This window comes from Neltuma alba, unplaced genomic scaffold (genome assembly GCF_004799145.2).
Source record: "Neltuma alba isolate B1F8T4 unplaced genomic scaffold, ASM479914v2 tig00013377_pilon, whole genome shotgun sequence".
NCBI lineage: Eukaryota > Viridiplantae > Streptophyta > Magnoliopsida > Fabales > Fabaceae > Neltuma > Neltuma alba.
The window spans coordinates 69,418-89,391 of NW_021637639.1; the positions used below are offsets into that span (position 1 = coordinate 69,418).

The following is a 19,974-nucleotide window of genomic DNA, read 5'->3' on the forward strand; positions in this document are numbered from 1 at the left end:
AGTTAAATTAATTATTTGTTTGTTAAAAATATTTATTGATTTTTTTTAAAATGGACACTTTAATATAGAAATTTCTTTTAACATGTGTAATTTATATAGATTAAATTTTAAAAAAATATAAATTTAGAAGATAAAGTAAATAAAAATCTTATATTTAAAATCAAAGTAAACTTCTAACTAGTGAGTATCTAACTGGAATGTGTTAGTTATTTATGTAAATGTTACTCACGAGCATATTAAGAAACTAAATAATAAAACATCTTAAGTTTTTTATCAGAAAAAAGAAGGAAAACTATTTAATTGAACCAATTAATCAAAATCTGAAAGTAAAAAACAAAAATAAAAATATGGGACATATTTGAAGGTCTTTTCTGGGGTGGGTGTACATTTTCTAGCTTTGATGAGTTGGAAAATGTGGTTACAGCGCATATTATCCAACAATTTTACCGATAAAAATCACATAACAATATCCTAACATCCTCATCTTAATTTGCCATTTCTATATTGGATTTTCATATATGAAAATTAGCGTTGATGAATGATTAAAGTAGAACTTTGGTGATGATTTACAGGCAGGATGGTGGGGACTTGAGCTTTTGATGAAATTGCAGTGTTTGGTGAAGAACATGATTATTTGGATGCACATGTCTTGCTTTTGTTTTTTTCAATCAAATATATAACATTTCATCCCATCTTTAAAATAAGAGTTAAATATAAAATGTTGGTTAAGTTAGTTTTTTTGTTGAAAATATGTGTCAGTTTTTTTAAAATATTATTTTTATCATATGCATTGAAACTATTCATTAATAAAAACTATTTTAACACATACAGTTAACCAAAATAGTTTGAAAAACTATTATGAGTTTGAGAGAGAAAATAGATTGAGATATTATATTTAAGATAGGAAAAAAAAAAAGCTAAGAAAAGAAAAGAGATGAGAAAGAAGTTGATGAAAATGGGAATCGTACAGTAGCAAGGAAGCAAAAAAGTGATGGCCTTAACAAACACCTTTGCTTTCAACGCAATCCATGGATTTTTGTCACCTTTTGCAAAGTCCATTATTATCATTTTTGCTAATTAATTATTCTTATTGGATCATGCTCCCATGATGCTCATTAATTCCTTCTGGTGGGATAGTGTTATGATTAAACGTCGACGTTGAAGCCCTTTTGAGTAGTTGTGCTTGTTTACATAAAATATCATTTTAATCACTTCCAAAATACTCATACTTCTTCGCAACCCAATAAATGAATAAAGTTCAACAATATATATACATACATAATGTCATTCTAGAAAAATATATTAATTATTACCTAGATTTCGTAAATAGGAACATATATTCTGCTGAACATTAATTTGTATTGGGAGGGATATTGTAGCATTTTCCTCTACCTACGCCATCAACATATACATAGATCGCTGCAAGGGTTAATACAAACTTTTGTCCTTTAAGTTTATTTTTATTTTGGTTTTGATCCCTCAAATTTCAAACTATAAATTTTAGTCTCTCAAGTTTTTTATTTATTTAAAATATGAGTTCCTATAATCTAATAAAAATTTAGACCATTTTATCCCCTAAGAGACCAAAATCTATAGTTTGAAATTTGAGGGATAAAAAATTATATTAACCCTTACTGAAATAATAATTTATTCCAAATAAAAACTGAATATCATTGCTTATGAAAGAAATTCAATAAGAACAAATCAATTTTTTTTGAAATAAATACCCAATATCCTTGTTTAAAAGAGATTCAATAATAACGTATCAAACTCTATCCCGACTTATGCAAGTTCCGTTTCTCATCTGATAAATAATGGGTGATTAAGGATACAAAAAGTTGTTAATTCAATCAAATAGTTCACAACGCTAAAATCTTCTCTACATATGTTAATTAAAACTCCAATTTCTATCAGCAACTAATCTAGAATTGTCACAGTGTCCCTAAAAGGGAGTTGTTGTGGTGGTTCACAAAGGCACAACACAAAGGAGTGAAAAGGTTAAACTAGGTTGGGAAAACAATATTAAGGGCGTGTTTGGATGAAACCAAACTGTGGTTTAGAAAAGTGATTCTGGAGAATAGATTCTAGAGAAAATAGATTCTGTGAAGAATAGATTTTGTAAAAAAGTGATTCTGCGAAGTGAGAGTGTTTGGATAGTTGTTATCAGAAGCACTTTTTCTATATACAAATTACTAAAAAAAAGACATAAGTTAATATGATAATTACAGAAAAAATAGATTTTATGATATATTTTAATTTGAAGGAATAAAATTGTTAATAATATGTTTTTTACCAACATAATTAATAATACATAAGATAATATAATTAATAAATAATTAATGTTTATATATATTTATAAAATATAAGATTAAATATATTTATAAAAAAATATGTTTATAAAAAAATAACAAGATACATATCATATAGGCCCTCACACTCTTCCTTTTTTCTCCAAAAGCAAAAAAAATTTTGCTTTTTTCAAAACCATGGTTTTGGAGTCAAAACCATGGTTTTGGTTTTTGGAGGGGGTGTTTGGGTAGATTATTCTCCAAACCATGGTTTGGGTCTCCAAACCATGGTTTGGGGTGTCACCCAAACACACCTTAAAAGAAAGGAGTAAAATGTACGGAGTTGACTTTTCAGAAAAGGTGGAACTGAATTTTCAGTCGTTAGATTTCTCACCAGCAAGATCATTGACAGCCGTTGGTTTGAACCTCGGAGGTTTTGATGGGGCAGTCAGTAAATGCCACGTGTACATTTATGTGGGTACCTTCATTCCCAAGCAGGGCGCGATGAAAGTGACTAACATCATCCTTCAAACTTAGGTAGATAACGTCGTCACACATATATAATTGAATTTTATTATATAATACTCCTCCAGTCCTTAATATAAGACCCATTTAACTAATTTGATTAGATTAAGGAAGTTAGGTAAGTTAGTTAATTATAAAAAAAGTGACACATTTTTCCTAAAACACCATAATCATCTTTTTTAATACCTCATCTTATTCTTCTATTTGATTATAGTTGAGGGAGTGTCTATAGGGGTAATTTAGAGAAAATTGATAAATATGAGAAATGGGTCTTATATTTAGGACCAAAACCAACTCAAGAATTGGGTCCTATATTAAAGACTATTGTTATTTAATTAAAATAAAAAAATTAGGTTAAATTCTTTATATTCATTATGTTAAATTTTTCAATCACATATGATCATGAGTTATTTTTTTGTTTCATATGAATTTATAATTAAATATTATTAAATGATAATATTTTAAAAATAGGACATGTGGTTATATATTATTGGAAAACTTGACCTAATTAATAAGTGTGGTCGAATAAGTAATATGTGATACTGAAGATTTGAATTGAGGAATAGGGTGTGTCCTCTATTTTTTTTTTTATGTACATAGATCATGAGAGTCATTTGTACATATATCTATTATGAAACATATATATATATATATATTTCTTTTGCTTACGTGATTTTTTTTTTTTGAAATTAGATAGATAGATAGATAGATACCAACAACTTGAATTTACAAGGCGGATCAAATCACTGTTGTTTTTGTTAGAAGGATCAAATAATTGCAATAGTTTATAGTATCTGTAAAGACAAAACACTATGCTGGTAATATCTCAATAACCTGAGGTCAATTAAAAGCAAAAGATTGAAGGGGTTGCATAAATAGTTTTTTAAAAAATAAAGTTGATGAGAACGTGAAATAAATAAATAAAGAGAGACGTGTGTGTAGGGTTTTTGTGTCGTTTAAAGGTAACATGTTACATTGCATCTACTTTCATTTAATTTGCTTTCTCTCAATCAATCAATTACCCTTCAACTTCTTATTGACTCTGCCTACCTTGGTTGCTGCTTTTATAATAATAATTATATACTCTTAACTTAGTACTACCTCCGGTCCTTAATATAAAATCTTATTTGACTTTTATTTTGATCTTAAATATAAGACCCCAATCCATTTTGTCTATCATATTTATATATTTTTTTCTAAGATAGTCCTTGTAATAATAATAATTCTAGCCAACACATTTAATTAGCAAGGATGTTTTAGAAAAGACAATATCTATTTACTACAAATAACTAACTTAACTTCTTTTCTTAATCTTCTCAAATTAGTCAACTAACTTTTATAATTAGGACCGGAGCTAGTAATTACTCCCTCCGTTTCTTATTATAAGAGACGAATAACCGAATTACGTTGATCAAAAAAGCAGTTAAAATTAGTTAAGAACAATCAATGTGTGAAAAATATAATTTTTTTCCAAAAATGCCCTCATTAATAAGGAGAGAGAGCATGAGAGAGAACAATTAAATTATTGAAAGAAAGAGAAGTGGGAGGGAGAGAGAGTGTGAGTTGGAGACAATAAATATGAGTAAAATAGGAAATCAACACAAAAAAGTAGAGACAACTTTTAAGTATCTCTTATATATAGGAACATGTCATAAGCATCAAATGTCTCCTATAATAAGGAACGGAGGGAGTAATTAGGAGCAACGTCCTTGTTCTTTAATTTCTAGCAGCTTCTCTTCTGTGAGTGCTAATTAATATTTTGTCTCATAAGAAAAAAGGAAATATGTGTCTTTTGAATGGCACTGAGAGAGTGAGACTGAGAGATCGAAAGTGATGCTCAGGTATTTGGATTTCACATAGAAGGCAGGTGCAATTTATTTCAATTTAAATAAGGTCACATACACCTAACTTGGTGACTGTTGAAAACAGCTAATATATGTCTGGGTTAAGATGCACATCAGTGTCATGCAAATTAATTTATGATTTAGCTAATATCTTAAAATAGTTTTTTACTAGCAATCATTATTGTAAAATATTTTTACTGCGATTTCCGTTAAAAGTATTTTCCTCTGCAATAGTGAGCACCTTAAATTTGAATACTAAATGCTATTGAAAAAAAATTTTAGGACGTTAAATGCACAAAAAATTATTTAAAAAAACTGTGGACTAATATAAACACTTCTTTTAACCGAGATTCGAACATTAATTTATCAAGTTACGAGAGAATAGTTACTTTTGCTAAACTTAATCCTATAGTACTACATTGTTTTAATGTAACAAACATCCATGTAAACTAATTTGTAAAGCCCAACACAACAAGGATCACAAAAATTTGGCTGATAAATTCAAGTTAACTGGCATTAAATTTGGGTTTTAAAAAAACATGATTGGGTCTTTGGATTAGTCCGGTTAATGTGTTCAGAGGTCTTGACATCAAATATAAGCCCGGTCTTCAATGTAGCATCTTTTGGAAGGATAAGGTTTTTCGAGGATTATAGTAGGGAAAACCATTCTTAAGGTACTTATAACTTTCTTTAATTTTTAATTTGATCTCTATGAGTTTTTCTTTGTTAGCACAATTAGGTTTTGGTACGTGGTCTGATAGTGTTAATAGAGCGAAATTATAGAGATTACTACTGTTAAAAGAGTAAATTAAATGATTTAATAAGGACCAAAAACATCCCAGGAATATTTCACAGTTTGGCCCAATGTACAACTCTATACCCGTATTTTAATCGGCCCAATGTTTTGGATTTGGGCCTCCATATGTAGCCCAATTCTAAAACCACACGTCACACTATTCAAATTGTTAGCTAAGATTGGGCTTTGTACCAAAATAAGCTAAGATTGGGCTGATTGTAATTTCAAGCCCATGTCTTATTTTCAAAAATATCTTGGTCCTTTTGGGCTTAGCCCTCATTGTTTTAAGAAAAAAGTATCTTATATTTTTACTGAAATTTTTTGGGTTGTAGCTTTGTTTTTTTGGTGTTGCTCTCCTTTCCCTCCCTCCCATTTGTTTTCATTTTTATTCATTATATCGAATATTATAATAAAGTTTTTCAAAAACGATAATGTGCTTTATTTTTGGGAGTAAGAGAACATGCTTCTTGTTGGCAGTGCACACCAACGCTTTAGCCTTTAGTAATGTCCTTAAAATTTAAAATTTTTTTTCCAACCATTCACTAATTTTTCTCCACTAAAAAAGGAACATAAGACAATTCAAAAAATTAATATATATGAATATTTGTAAAAGTAGTCAATTCTTTTTAGTCAAAAAAATTACTCACAAGTCAAGGCATAGGTACCAAAAACTCACCTTTTTTTAACGCAAACAATTTTCCGCCAAAAAATCTTAAAAATTTTAAGGCGGAAAAAGATCGACTGCAAAAAAAAATCCTGATTATTGCCATTTGCCAACAAGATCAAGGGCATTGTGGTAAATGTAGGAGGGCCGCGAGGGCTGAAAAATCGGGTCTAGTGAACACCGAGCGACTCAATAAGCAAAAGGACATCACTATCATCTTCATCTTCCTTGGGCGCTCTATCCTTTCGCTCAGAGTTCGCTAAACGACATGGCTATCCCGACCGCCGGTCTCTTCTCCAACTTCCTCGCCGGCGAAACGGCGTCCCTCGCTCGCCCTTCTCACACCATGTTCGCTCGCCCTCCTCCTACGTTGCGCCTGGTTCGAAGTCCCACTTCTGCTACTGTGTCTCAACCCCCTACTGGGAAGCAGCCTCGAGGTATCATGAGGCCTCGCAGAGTCTCCCCCGAAATGCAAGCCCTCGTTGGGGTTCCCGAAATTTCTCGAACCCAAGCTCTCAAGCAGATTTGGGCTTACATTAAGGAGAACAATCTTCAGGTGAAGCATCTCCTTCTTCTTTTTCTTCTTGATCATTTCTCTTTTATGTTCTTCAGGTGTTTAACTTCACCCTCTGTTTTCGAGTTTTAAGTACTCGTTGTCCTGAAAGGTGATGCCTTTTTTTAATATTCTGGTATTGTTTTGCGTGTTTTGGGATTTTTTTAATTCTGCCCTTTCTTTGCACATTAGGCGCTTTCCTCTGGTAATTAAACACGCGCCTTGCTTAAAATTAAGGAGAGAAAGAAGAACAGCATTTTTTTTCCTTAATGTAATGATTATACCATGTTAATATATTACTACCATTTGTTTTTTTCCCCCGTAATTTTTGGATTACAAGAAGGGTTTTCTGGTTCTGAAGAGAAATTCTATTTTATTGTACTAACCGAGCTAAACCTAATCGTGGTGGATTCTTTTGATGCTTCTGTATATTGACAATCTTATACAATGGCTCTTGGTTCATTTCTTGTATAGGCTCCCTATGCGAGAAATGAACCTATACACTGACAGGTGTATACTTAAATTGATCTTGTATGGGTTTGAGCCTCATTTTCCATATGGTTTCATTTTTTGTTGATGCAGATTTTTGGTTTATTGATGATTTTTATACGCTTTTTCAGTTAGCATCTGTCCTAGCTGCCTCTCCATTTTCCCAATCTTGGAGTAGATGTAGGTCAACGGAATGGTGGTATTTACAGTGGTGTTCCCATTATTGTCAACTTCATAATTTGATCTCCTCTTTAACGTTTTGGCTAATTTCTAGTTCTTATGCTGGTTCAAAAAAAAAAAAAAAAATAATTTCTAGTTCTTAGAACGATTGATTAAAGTCATACTATTGCAGGTACATTTCTGTCTAAGAATTCTTGCTCAATATCTCTAGTTATCTGAGTGGATTGAAATTACTTATTATGGGTGTTAACCTTTTTGATATTGTTAATGATGGCATTCAAATTTGTATCTTTATTTATTTATTTTTTGTTTGTGTGTGTGTGTGAGAGAAATTGATGGTTGGTTAGCTGATGAAGTTCAAAAATGCTTTCCTTTTGTGGGATTGGGATGTGCTCTGTTATTATATGTATTTGATATGGCATGAGTTCACTTGTGAATGGCCATATCATATTATATTGGGGGGTGCTGTCAAAGTTACTTGTCTACATGAGTCAACCGTATCTAATCTAATCTACCTCTTTCTAAGCCTTATGGATGCTTCAATGATTACTTGTTATGCAAGCAAGCTTGACTACTTGCAATTTGAACCTCTATTTTCCTTATAATCTCTTGATTGATTTGTGTGATTTCACTGAATTCTTTTGATATCCCTTTCTGTTAAGTTGATATAAGTATGGTTGACGGAGAGGTGCTGCAGTCATGCTTGTAGTCGTCTCATATGGTTATCTGATTGGATGCCTTGCTTCTGGGCAAAAGCAATGGATGATGTTTTACATTTTGATTGTTTTTTTACTAATGAATCGATCTTTTCATTCTAGTCCTAACTTGGTTGCGCCATCAAATTCTGACAGGACCCTCAAAACAAGAAGATTATCATCTGTGATGAGAAGCTGAAGAAGATATTTGCGGGGAAAGATCAAATTGGGTTTCTGGAGGTTGCCGGATTGATCAGCCCTCACTTCCTCAAATGATAGCAAGTGAAAAATTAGCTCTGAAGCTTGCCAATTGTTGAAGGGAAAAAACTGTGTTTTGTAGGGCAGGTCATATGTTTTGGCTATGGAACTAGTAGAATTTGAATATTAATTTATGTCCTGCCATTTAGTAGCCTTTTTTTTTTTCTTTTTTTTTGGTTGTTTCTTAACAGAACAAGCTTTGTTAAAGGGTTTTGCTTGAGCAATGTAGCTGTTTAACAGGCTGTGGTACTACCATGTAGGTTTCTACTTGACCTCATGGTTTCCTTGTTAGATCTCGAGTTGCTTTGTGCTGAAGATTTCGTTCTCGATTCTGGTTGCAAAAGCCAAGTAATCCAATATGAAGAGATAAATTAAATAAGCATGTTGGGTCTCTCACTTTATCTCTTTCGGGAAACCCTAGTGGAAAGATTGGGGAACGAAATTGATAAACTCAGCAGTTGAGAAGAACAATAAGCATTTCCTTTTCTCCCCAATTTGCTGCTGCATCTAATCAAAGAACATCTGTAATCATCCGAATGAAGGGTTGTGTGTGAACCTACCAACTGAAGTTTAATTTTTTGAGGCAAATCGAGTTCCAGTGTACTTAGAGCTCTAAAACAATTCGGAAAGCGAGAGGGGATAGACCATTGTCATCGTAAACGTTGTTCCAAGCTAGACCATTGTCATCGTAAACGTTGTTCCAAGCTATAATAACACTTTCTGTAAAGAAATGTAAATAGATAAAGTGTGAGGCTTATGCTTCTAATGCCTTTTCTTTTCAATGTGTTATAAACATTCGTCTTTATGAATGTAAAAGGTCTTGATTGTATAATCTTAGTCTGGAAAACGTTTAGTTGAATGCCTATAGCTTGGACAGCAACATGGCTAGTTCCTGATCAGACATCTTCACTTCTGAGTAAGCTCCCAATGATGCTGCAAGTCTTGCAGCTAATTGATGTTTGCACTACAACACACCAAGATATATGTGAAGCAAACAAATTACTTGAACAATTTTGTGAAAAGTTTATTATTAACTCATCTAATAAAAACACCTGCAAACTACTAAGTTTGAGTTTAAGGTTTTGCCAATGCAGAAGTTAGAAGCAAGATAAGCATGGAGAAGCAAGGATGTGGACTCACACAAAGCTGTTCTGTTCTGTTGACGACGTCATAGAAGAAGGAATAACAGGAGCAGAAGTTCTCAGGAAAACATAGATACTCCTCTTTTCTTCTGGATTCTCCCATTACCTGGATAACACACAAGTTCGAGTTGTCAAAACTCTATTCGACATTATAAGCATTCAACTACTACTATGGCCAAAATGGTTAAGGCTTGTAGGGAGTTTTTCAATTATTGTCTCGTTAAACGCAAAGATTTTGTTAATAATTCAGTAATATGGAATGTCAATATCAATATAAAATAAAGAGACAAAAATCTTATAACAGTCGAAACTCAATGCCATATTCGGATGTATAGAAATTAGCAAACAGTGATTGCCAACTTGAAATCAGCACACAGGCTGAATGCGCCTTCTCTGGGTGTACCTAATCAGACCATATGATGAAACTCTTTCCAAGTCCTTTCAGATATCCATAACCTTTAATGCAAAGTGACCAGAATGTCCAAATTGCTATTCTCGAAACCTCCCGGGGATGACTATGAATACGAAAATGGAGGGGAAAAAAATCGGATTATTCCTGAGTTTCCTGGCATTTCTTGGAGATAGAATGGGAATAATGGAATCAAACCTGGAAGATGGATCTTCCGCTGGGCTCCCCAGAAATCTTCTTGACACCTCTTTGATCCAAAATTCTGGCGGCTCGCTCAAAGTTCTTGCCAAATATGAAGTGCAATCTGGGTTCAAAAAGTAAATGAGTTGTTAAACACGAGTGAAAACCCATTCATTGTTCAACAAATGACTTCAAAACCACGAAACAAAAGAAATCTACTGACGTCCATAGATGATCATCGGTCACTGTGGCCAACGCAGTTCGATAACAATAATGCCGTGCCGCGTTTGACATGCATGATTGAAAAGCCAAAGTCAAATTTAGGTAAACAATCAATATGCAATATCAGCAACAGAACTATAGAGGTAGGGGAGAGAGAGGCGGACCTGAACGTTCTGACTCAATTTCCTTCCAGATTGCCTCTGCCACCAAATTGCTGGCGCTCATTTGCTTATGATCTGAGAAAGTGAGTGATGATTCCAAGAGAAGCGTGCTTTGAAAGTGGGTCGTGGGATGGGATGGATGGATGTTGGAACTTGGAAGCGTGAGAGGGGAATAGTGTCGGCGATAGCATGGGCCACAAACTGTTTGACTGAATGCCTGAAAGAAGAAGGGGCATTATATCCGTAAAGATGTTGTCACAGAGCAAGCTCGCAGGGTGAACCCCAGTAGCTTGAACAGCTACGGATATTGAGCCGTTCATCGGACTTTTGATGTTTGTTGGAAGTCGGCAGAGCATTGTATTACTTCCTCCATGCCTTATATGATATGATTTAGGGGATGTTTGGATGAAAACCAAACCATGATTTTAAAAGTGTTTTTATGGTATACGAGGTAATATGTAGAGGAGTTTATCTTGTTTTGTGAAAAAGTGTTTTTGAAAAGCACTTTTGAGTGCTTCCAAACATCCCCTTAAACCTATTATCACCTTTGATGAGATTTGAAACACCTTTCTAATGTTTCATTAAATTTTGTCAAAAAAAGAATCTTATATTTAAACCCAATCCATTATCATTAAAAAATTACATTTATGTCGGCGAAAAAAAAAACCATTTATGTCAATGCATTTGGCTAAAACAAATTACATTTGTGGCATAATGGCACCTATTCACCTCCACCTTGGCTAAAAATCCTGTGGATCTTGTAACAAGAAAAAACATGTTTTCTATCAGCAATTTTTGATGTTTAATTGGGTCTATCCTAAATTAAGTATACATGAGTATTTTTATTTTCACTTTTATTTTTTGCCAGCATTTTCATTTATTATTGAATTAAATACATTTACCTCTAAATTTCCTAACTTTGTCACCCCCCGGGGGGCCGGGGGGCAAAAGAAAAGAAATCATGACAATGTTTGTTGTTCCCTTTCCAGGGAATGGATTTTTTGGAAATTTTAAAAGTAACCAAATTAATTTCTGATAAACATGTCATTGTCCCCCAAAAAAAAAAATGAATTAGTCGATTTAGAACATTAGAACACATGTTTGTTCAATATCAGATACTAACACTTCGAAATTCACTAATCATTGAAATATAAAATTACTAGTTCAACGTGGATAGATATTTTTTTAAAAAAAAAAAAATAGTTTCGAGCCAAAAAATAGTTAAACAAAAACAATTTTAATATACACACACACACATATATCTATGGCAAAGACGATGGATGCAAATAATTAATTTTAATAAAATAAATCAGATCACCAAATGTCTTTCAAATGCCAGAATCATAGTTCATTATCATGACCCTGCTCTTAAATTACCACTGGTCATGCCCATAGAAGGAGATCAACATGATTAGAAATCAATCAAATTGAAATTTATTTTCTTACCATCTCAAAGAACCTGAGAAACAAAATTGAGATCAGCGACCTAAAAAAGAGAACTCAAACTATGTACATGCTTATTGGCATCAATGATAATTTTTCAGTAACCACTGTTACCATCCCTGAAATTTCATCCCTTCTTCCAAAGGATCCTCAGCCTGCATGCATGCACCTACATCACTCATCTTCATCCATTATTAGTCCGATGATATCATGTAGAGACATGGGAAGATCTATTCTTCAGGCAGCTTTAGGAAAGATACTCTGTTCCGTTTCATTTCTCTTTAGGGAGAAAATATCCATAGGAGCACTTATCGAGCCGAGAGCATTTTTGTTAACTTTGAAGGTGGACTTCTTTCGGTGATCAAGATACACTACTATAACAGTAATGTCATCATGGAAAAGTCTTCTTACTCCCTTTTTATTTTCTTCATGTCATTATATCTCATCTCTCTCTTCTTTGCAGCCGAATCAAGAGCAGCTCTTACCAATCTCTTGGCAATCCCTGATTGATCGATCCAGAAACACAAGTTAGATTCAATTTAATAACTGTGTAGTGCAGTTCAAATCATTACAAGTATAAAAGCATCTTATAGATAAGACAAGGAACTTACTGCTCTTGGATATTTGTACACAATCTGAACCGCTTCTTCATCAGTTAATTGTTCCCACAGGCCATCTGATGCAAATATCAGAAACAAATCTTGTGACCCAAGCTCCCTGACAATGACTGATGGTTCAGCTGTCATTACAGGACGTTTCAAAGGAAGAGGGTTGCCAAATTTCTGGAAAAAGGGTCTCTACAAACAGTCAGGGTTCTTGAGATACACGTCACCTATAGATCTTGACACCTGCAGAACAAAAAGGTTTAGAACTTCAGAATTTAGATCGTCTTCCCGGACCTTTTCATCACAGTTGCTTTTAAGAGTTGGAGTCAAACACATGCAATAAAAAGGTTAATATGTTGAGTGTTGATAATTTTTTGATAAAATGCTGGACGTACATTTAAGTTCATGACAACCATAGAATTAGGTTAAAGGGGACTAGAAGATTGGAAGGAAAATCGTAGATAACATGTGTGGAATTTAAAATCCCTAAAGTGAAGAGAAGGATAAACATATAATAATGTGTTTCATTTCTGACATATACGTTTATCTCTCTCCACAATTTAGTAGGAATTACATAAGAGATTCAAACTAGTACTCATTTACTCAAAATTTGTGTTATTTGTCCGCATTAACACTCTGATGTATAAGCTTTTATTTTAAAGCACAAAGGCTATGAAAAGTAAAGAATGTGAGATATACAAGCAAATGCTCTCGCTGAAACCTAGGAGGATATCAAACATAATGAATCTCTGGGGAAACAAGGGAGGGCTATTCCACGATTCTATCCATGACCACAATTCACAGCGGTTATTACCATTAGACACGCATGTCTGACTATAACGATCATGGACTAGGGCATGGTTGACTGTAAATAGATAACCGAGTGAGAAAGTCAATCTATCATCATCATATATTAAACAAAAATTTGATTAGGCATTTTTTCTAAAAGCATGTTTAGATAAAAGGTTGTGTCAGGAAAAATTAAATAAGCAAATCAACGAAAAAAAAAAGGCCCTATACCTGTATGATGCCTTTAATCCTCCAAGTTCCGCGACTAAAAACCACTATCTGTTCATCATCAGGATGAAGAGATTCGACCTCTCTCCTCACCTCCTCACATACATTATGGTCAGTTGACAACCGTTGTGCCACCACCGAATGATTGTGGGCCACCATAGCTCTCCGCCCAAGAACTACTCTAGAATCACCAAGGTTCGCAACATATAATAGATTGTCAGAAATTGCACCAACGAGACAACACGATCCTACGGAAGCAATTCGGGGACTTGTGTGCAACGATTTCTTCACCAAGCTCAAGAAATCATCCTCGATTGCATGAAACGCCTCTTTTATCACATCCACTGATAATCCCCCATTTTCAACGGAAAATTCTAGAAAAGAGTAGCAAATAACTAGTAAGCAGTGCTCATAGATTTTATTACAGAAAGGAAAAATAACTGCTCATGATCATACCACTGGACCACAAATCCCAACGAATCCACACAACAACTTCCCTTCAATTTACGAAAATTTTCTGAAATGCAACCTAATCAATCAAGGAAAGAGCAAATTACTTTGTAAATAATGAAAGAGGCGTTTGTTAACAAATCTGGAAGCTTCAGGACCGCCGTGGCCATCATAGACACCAACGTAGGTGGCGGAGGGAGAAGTAAAGACTTGGCTCTGATCTTCGAGGCTGGAATTGGCTTGAGCGACGGCGATGGAGAAATCACCAGAGGCGTGTGGCTTCAATTCCGAGTGCCAGAGAAGACCATCGCATTCATCCCCAAGCCCGCCAAAACAGTGTTCCAGCAAGCCATGAAACGAACGCATCATCATCATCTTCACGTAGATAGATAAACAGATACAATTAAATACTCATAAACTTGAGCTTGATGAAATCGAAAGGGTTTATATCTGTGTGAAGAATGAATGGTAAGGTTTTACAGAGGTAAAATAGGCAACGAAGAAATAGAAACCACGGGGTTTTAGGGTGAGAAGTCAAGAGTACAGAGGAAAGTAGGAGTGTTCTGCCGCGTAAGAACGAAGAAGACGGACTAAAGTGGCGCCTTTTATAGGTGACGCGTGCGTCCTGTATGCGCGTTGGGAACGGTTCAGTTCCCAAAGAAGGTGTCCTCATCTGGTGGTTTTGTTAAACCCCCTTCGGCTCCTGGTATTCATTTTTCTTAATTTATTATTATTATTATTAGAGTTTGGTCGTATCACCAACATGACTAATTTTTTATTCATGAATACAAAATTCATGATTTTTATGGATAACCACCAAATAAAATATTTGAATGCGAATGGTAATAATATTCAAATTGATATGTGGCAAATATGACAACGGAACCATCTATTTGGATCATGCTCTCTCTTTGTTTTTATTTTTTTAATTATAATTCACTTCTTTATTATATCTTACATTCCAAATCATAATCTCACGTTTACGAAAGATTTTTTTTTTTGGGTAACTTTTATGAAAGAGTTAGAGCCCCTTTGATTTAACTCTCTTGCAGACCCGTAATACTCCTCCGGTCCTTAATATAGGACCCAATTGTTGAGTTGGTATTAGTCCTAAATATAAGACCCATTTCTCATATTTATCAATTTTCTCTAAATTACCCCTATGGATACTCCCTCAACCATAATCAAGTAGAAGAGGGGGAAGGGGTATTAAAAAAGATGATTATGGTGTTTTAGGAAAAATGTGTCACTTTTCTTATAATTAACTAACTTACCTAACTTCCTTAATCTAATCAAATTAGATAAATGGGTCTTATATTAAAGACCGGAGGAGTAGTAATTTTAATCCCGTTAGTAATTTTTATCCCGTTATCGTTAAAGGCATGTTTGGTTGGACTTAATCATGATAATAAAAATTGTATTGGTAATCAAATTGCACATTTTTTTTTGGTAATACTTATTTCTAAGGAGGTGTGTGAATGTTTGTTGCAAACTATGATGCTTTGTAAATTGTCTATTTTATCTCAGAATTTTTGTTTACTAAACACAAGTATCTTCTTATTAAAAATAATCATGTTCAAGTAGCCGTTGAACACTAAATGTAAACATTTTTTTTAATAAGAATTGAAATTTTGCTGTATTATGAGAGACTTGCTGCTTTCTGTTGGTCTTGTTGGCTTACAAGATTTAGGCTAATTCGGTAAGACTGATGCTTCTATTTAGATTTTATAATAAAAAAGTTTATTAAGTTAGTTATTTGTAATAAATATGTATTGTCTTTCCTAAAATATTCTTACTAATCAAGTATATTGGCCATAACTATTATTATTACAAGGACTATCTTAAAAAAAATAGATTAATATGAGAGATAAAATTGATTGGGGTCTTATATTTAGTACTAAAATAAAAATCAAACAAGTTCTTATATTAAAAACCGGATGTAGTAGTAGTTTACAAAAGTGGGGAACGACAGCTGGGGAATTAAAAAAATTGATGACATTTTAGTCTTATAAATTATTATAAACATTTTACTAAAGTCCTAATGCCGCATTTGATTTGCTGGAAGCAATTTGATAGAGATGAAAACGAAAACGAAAATGGAAAAAAAAAATCGTATTTTTAAGTTAAAAATTTATATTTAAATATTCTCACTTAGTTGTGGGATAATTTTTTTTCATTTTTAGAATTTCTGGGATTCATATACAATTGGCTAATTATTTACATTTTAATACGTAATACGTAATGCGCAAAATTAATCTTGTGTAATTTTATATATATATTTTTTTTGACCAGCAATCTTGTGTAATTTTATATTGTATCATTTAAATATTTCCAATTAAACGGTGGGATTTAGGATGGGCATGCAAGGGTCAAGGGTTTTTTCTTGCCATCAAAAGGTTAAGGGTCTAAAATCTCTTAACGTATCAAAAAATATTTCCAATTAATGACTTGTTAAAATCTTTTCCAATTTTTTTAGTACAATATCTATATCTATATGCAGATGTTTAAAAAAATTTTGGCTTCATATGCATAATAATAATGCAACTCATCTTGATTGACTTCAATTTTTTTAGGGAAACGACTTCAATAAAGGTATCATCGTCATTCGCATTAATTGAATCATGGTCACGTAAATATGATTCGTACGTATTTTCTGATCTTCCTGATTCCATTGTCCATTAATTTATATCATGCCTAGGATTTCTGTTTATTGGCTGGTACTGGGATTTATAATCACTCTCTGTTCTTTTTAATCACGTTGCATGTTCTCCAACAAAATCACAATTCTTTATTTTTTGGTGAACAAAATCGCAATCCTTATGGTATGGGAACAAGAAAACACAACGCTCTCATTTCATAGTCACAAGTACGAGTAAAAATGCTAGCATGCACCAAATTTTATCAATACAAATCCGCATGACTACGGAAAAAATGCAACTTCATGGTATTTTTCATAACCACAAAAACAGCAATACAACATCAAAAACAACGACATTACCCTGTATGCAGATGCAACATGTCCACAAACTTCATGCAATGCGCATTGGCTTTTCTAGTTTACAAATATCTCTCTTCTACAGAACGGGCAATCGCCACATTTTCGAACCCATGGATCCAAACAGACAGAGTGGAATCTGTGCCCACATGGCAAGCGTATCAGCTTGTCTCCATCCAGAAAAGTTTCTAGGCATATGCCACAATCCTGCAGTACTATAGATTCCAGTTCTTCCGTTTGTGTTTCCCTGTTGCCAAATACTTCCATATGCAAACGGTCTATGGCCTCCTGGTTGAGTCCTGGTGGTTTTTTGTTCACTTCATGTGAGAGTTGGGACCTTTCCATTTGTAAAGTTAAGTCAGTTAATGAGAAACCCTCAGCTAAACCAGTTGTTGATGATTCACTGCTCTCTTCATCCCTGAAGTTAGTATGCCTCATGTCGTCAATATCTAGAGAGGCTCTACCTCTTTGCCTAAGAAAAACAAGAGGGAAGCAAAGACATCTATTAGTGCAAACAGAACAAAAATGGTTTTCATTTACCACTTAATCATAAAATGACACCAAGAAACAGCAAAACGAAGAGACACCAATAGCTGCATCTAAGATATTGGCTCCCTATCAAGCCGTGAAAAGCCGTATATATCCCAAATTAGTTGCTCGATTTTGTTTCGTTCCCGGCCACCGGGGGGCGGGGGGAGGAAAAGAAGAAGACCGTGTATTACACAAAATATGAGAAGTAAACTGCACCATCTGATTTATAAATAGCTAGACATGTCATACATTTTATAATGATATATTGATCAGGTTAATACACCTAGGCTATATGATATTGATACTAGATCATTTACCCAGATCCGTTCTTCACATATTCAGACAGGCACATAGATTACATTGACACTTACCAGCTTCTCTGTTTCACAGATATAGAAGTACTGTATATCAAGATAATAAGCTACCAGATGCTTCTAAGCTGTACCGCATGTCCATGTGCCACAACAAACTAAGAAAACAATGTGTTAAATGCAAACCTGTTTCTGGACGGAGGTGCTGCACTCAGCCTCTGAAGGAGTCTTGCCCTTGCATGTACCACAGCTACGGGTAGCCTGTCATTGCCAGTCACTCTAGGGCCCCTGAAACTGCTAACATTTTCAGCAGAATTGCTCGTGTTTGAAAGAGATCGGTTATGCCACCGGTCAAGTCTAGCTGATTCCCGCTCCTAAGGAAACGAATATAGCAAGTTAGGAGACTCAGACCATAATAGTCAAACTCAAACCTCGGTATAAAAGATTAACACTATTATCAATTTCCTACCAACGGAAAGAAGTGAACAAATGACAATTCTGTAATGCTTTGAGGAATGACAAAAGTTAATAAACAAAACCAAGGGCATATTCACATTAACACCAAACCCATAAAGGGGGGGGGGGAGAAAAAGAAAAAAAAGCTTAGCATGGTTAACCAGAAAAAACACATTAAACATCTAAAAACTTTTAGCTCAAAGAAGATGCAGAAGGCTGCTTGACTGACAAGTAAAACTCCATGGCACACTATAACTTAAAAGGCTAATCCATGAAGGCCTCGAATGCACAATGATCTTAACATTCGGGCGACCTTCTCAAATTTTGTGATATATTATGAGCTATCGGATGGTGAACTTGAGCTCTACATCGTCCATGGTCCATGCCCAAACCTTAACCCAAAATAGATCCAGTCGATAAGATTCAGGGATAACATTAATGGGGGAACCAGATCTAAGTGAGGCATTGAGCTGGGTAAAACTTGCAACATGGACCCTCGATACATCCCTAAGCCGAACGTTAAGCCTTATAACAATTGCAACATCAAACAAAACCAAATCCTTGAAGAGCCCCCCTTGTATGCTTCCTTTGTTATGTAGGAAGGGTTCCACGATGGAATGGGAAAAGAATGAAATCCTGTAGACTTGCATCCTCACCAGATCGTTGATTTCCTAATTGATCCAGTTTCAAACATAAATAAAGACACGGATATGCGTAAAAGAACTTATACTAGCTTTCTGATAGCCATCACTTAGAAGTTAGATCAATAATCCAATTCCATGAAAATCCAGGAGCTGTTCATGCCCAAAGCTGACAGCAGGTGTCTAATTAACCAATTGCACGCAAAATTTCACCCAAAGAAGTACCGTAGCTCGACTTTTATCTAAAAGTCTACTCCCTTCGGTCTTCTTTCAGAGAAATTAAGCCTATAAAAATGTTATTAGAAAAAAAGGCTTACCGTGGAGGACAAACGATGGAATAGCCGCTGCGTTGGCGTGGACCGTCGGAGAGTCTCACCATCACTGAAATCGTGTGGATGGTGATGATGGCGACGGTTATTAACATCGAAGTGAAGGTATCTATCGGGCAACGAATCGTTCCCAAGATAATCAGAGGCTCGTCCCAAACGATACCTCCGATTGTAGAATAGCTCCGAAGCACTCGTCATGCACTAGCAAACCCGAATCTGAGAGGAAACAGAGCGAAAATATTGTATCGAAGCGCAAGGAAGGTTTCTGTGAATTTCGCGCTTCACAGTGATGTTGATAAATCAACAGTGTTTCTTCCCCTGCTTTTCCGAGAAGTGGAGGGGAAAGCGCAGCGAAATGGAATAACTGATTTGAAAAAGAAAAAAACAGAGAAAAAACAAATAACAATTAATAATTTATTGAAAGAGCAACGTAATTACAATGCGTTGTAACTAGTAACTACCCCTCCAAAACACATTTATTATGCATAATTAATATGGAGACAAAATAAATTAATATTCTGTATTTAGAATAAAAATAAATTTCTTATATTACCTCTGATTTTTAATATAAAAATTCGTTTAGCTTTTATTTTGATTCTAAATAAGACCCAAATTTATTTTATTTTTCATATTTATCCTTTTTAAAGATAGTCTTTGTAATAATGATAATTCTTTTTTTTGAATTGAAAAGTAACAGCAATACAGAACCAACAAATTAAAACAGAAACAAGTAAACTCTCATCATCCTCCTTCCCTACTTAGAAAGGGTGGGGGGTGATTGAAAACACAA

At 34.3% G+C, this 19,974-nt stretch overlaps 3 protein-coding genes and 1 pseudogene across 3 annotated transcripts; 1 reads left to right on the plus strand and 3 right to left on the minus strand.

Moving 5' to 3' along the window:
- The first annotated feature begins 6,320 nt into the window (after positions 1 to 6,320).
- Positions 6,321 to 8,577, plus strand: LOC114736858 (upstream activation factor subunit UAF30-like). Its single transcript, XM_028924744.1, has 2 exons — positions 6,321 to 6,673; positions 8,191 to 8,577. The coding sequence occupies exons 1-2, from the start codon at positions 6,386 to 6,388 to the stop codon at positions 8,308 to 8,310; spliced, it is 408 nt and encodes a 135-aa protein (XP_028780577.1). The 5' UTR covers positions 6,321 to 6,385; the 3' UTR covers positions 8,311 to 8,577.
- Positions 8,578 to 9,055: 478 nt separating this feature from the next.
- LOC114736859 (zinc finger SWIM domain-containing protein 7-like) lies at positions 9,056 to 10,745 on the minus strand. The gene is made up of 5 exons (XM_028924745.1): positions 10,410 to 10,745; positions 10,247 to 10,268; positions 10,042 to 10,147; positions 9,433 to 9,540; positions 9,056 to 9,256 (listed from the first exon to the last, which is right to left on the minus strand). Exons 1-5 carry the CDS (start codon positions 10,468 to 10,470, stop codon positions 9,155 to 9,157), a joined length of 399 nt encoding a protein of 132 aa, XP_028780578.1. The 5' UTR covers positions 10,471 to 10,745; the 3' UTR covers positions 9,056 to 9,154.
- A 1,341-nt stretch (positions 10,746 to 12,086) lies between these two features.
- On the minus strand, positions 12,087 to 14,488 carry LOC114736866 (probable protein phosphatase 2C 63; annotated as a pseudogene).
- A 2,258-nt stretch (positions 14,489 to 16,746) lies between these two features.
- LOC114736856 (probable E3 ubiquitin-protein ligase RHY1A) lies at positions 16,747 to 19,408 on the minus strand. The gene is made up of 3 exons (XM_028924742.1): positions 19,173 to 19,408; positions 17,945 to 18,132; positions 16,747 to 17,388 (listed from the first exon to the last, which is right to left on the minus strand). Exons 1-3 carry the CDS (start codon positions 19,380 to 19,382, stop codon positions 16,974 to 16,976), a joined length of 813 nt encoding a protein of 270 aa, XP_028780575.1. The 5' UTR covers positions 19,383 to 19,408; the 3' UTR covers positions 16,747 to 16,973.
- Between the last annotated feature and the right edge of the window lie 566 nt (positions 19,409 to 19,974).

Coding starts and splice junctions, on each gene's coding strand:
- LOC114736858 (XM_028924744.1), top strand. CDS start 6,386: ATGGCTATCCCGACCGCCGGTCTCTTCTCCAACTTCCTCGCCGGCGAA. Junction 6,674..8,190: donor TTAAGGAGAACAATCTTCAG/GTGAAGCATCTC, acceptor AAATTCTGACAG/GACCCTCAAAACAAGAAGAT.
- LOC114736859 (XM_028924745.1), bottom strand. CDS start 10,470: ATGAGCGCCAGCAATTTGGTGGCAGAGGCAATCTGGAAGGAAATTGAG. Junction 10,269..10,409: donor AATTGAGTCAGAACGTTCAG/GTCCGCCTCTCT, acceptor CGTTGGCCACAG/TGACCGATGATCATCTATGG. Junction 9,541..10,041: donor GCGGAAGATCCATCTTCCAG/GTTTGATTCCAT, acceptor TGTGTTATCCAG/GTAATGGGAGAATCCAGAAG.
- LOC114736856 (XM_028924742.1), bottom strand. CDS start 19,382: ATGACGAGTGCTTCGGAGCTATTCTACAATCGGAGGTATCGTTTGGGA. Junction 18,133..19,172: donor TCCATCGTTTGTCCTCCACG/GTAAGCCTTTTT, acceptor TCGTTTCCTTAG/GAGCGGGAATCAGCTAGACT. Junction 17,389..17,944: donor GCACCTCCGTCCAGAAACAG/GTTTGCATTTAA, acceptor TGTTTTTCTTAG/GCAAAGAGGTAGAGCCTCTC.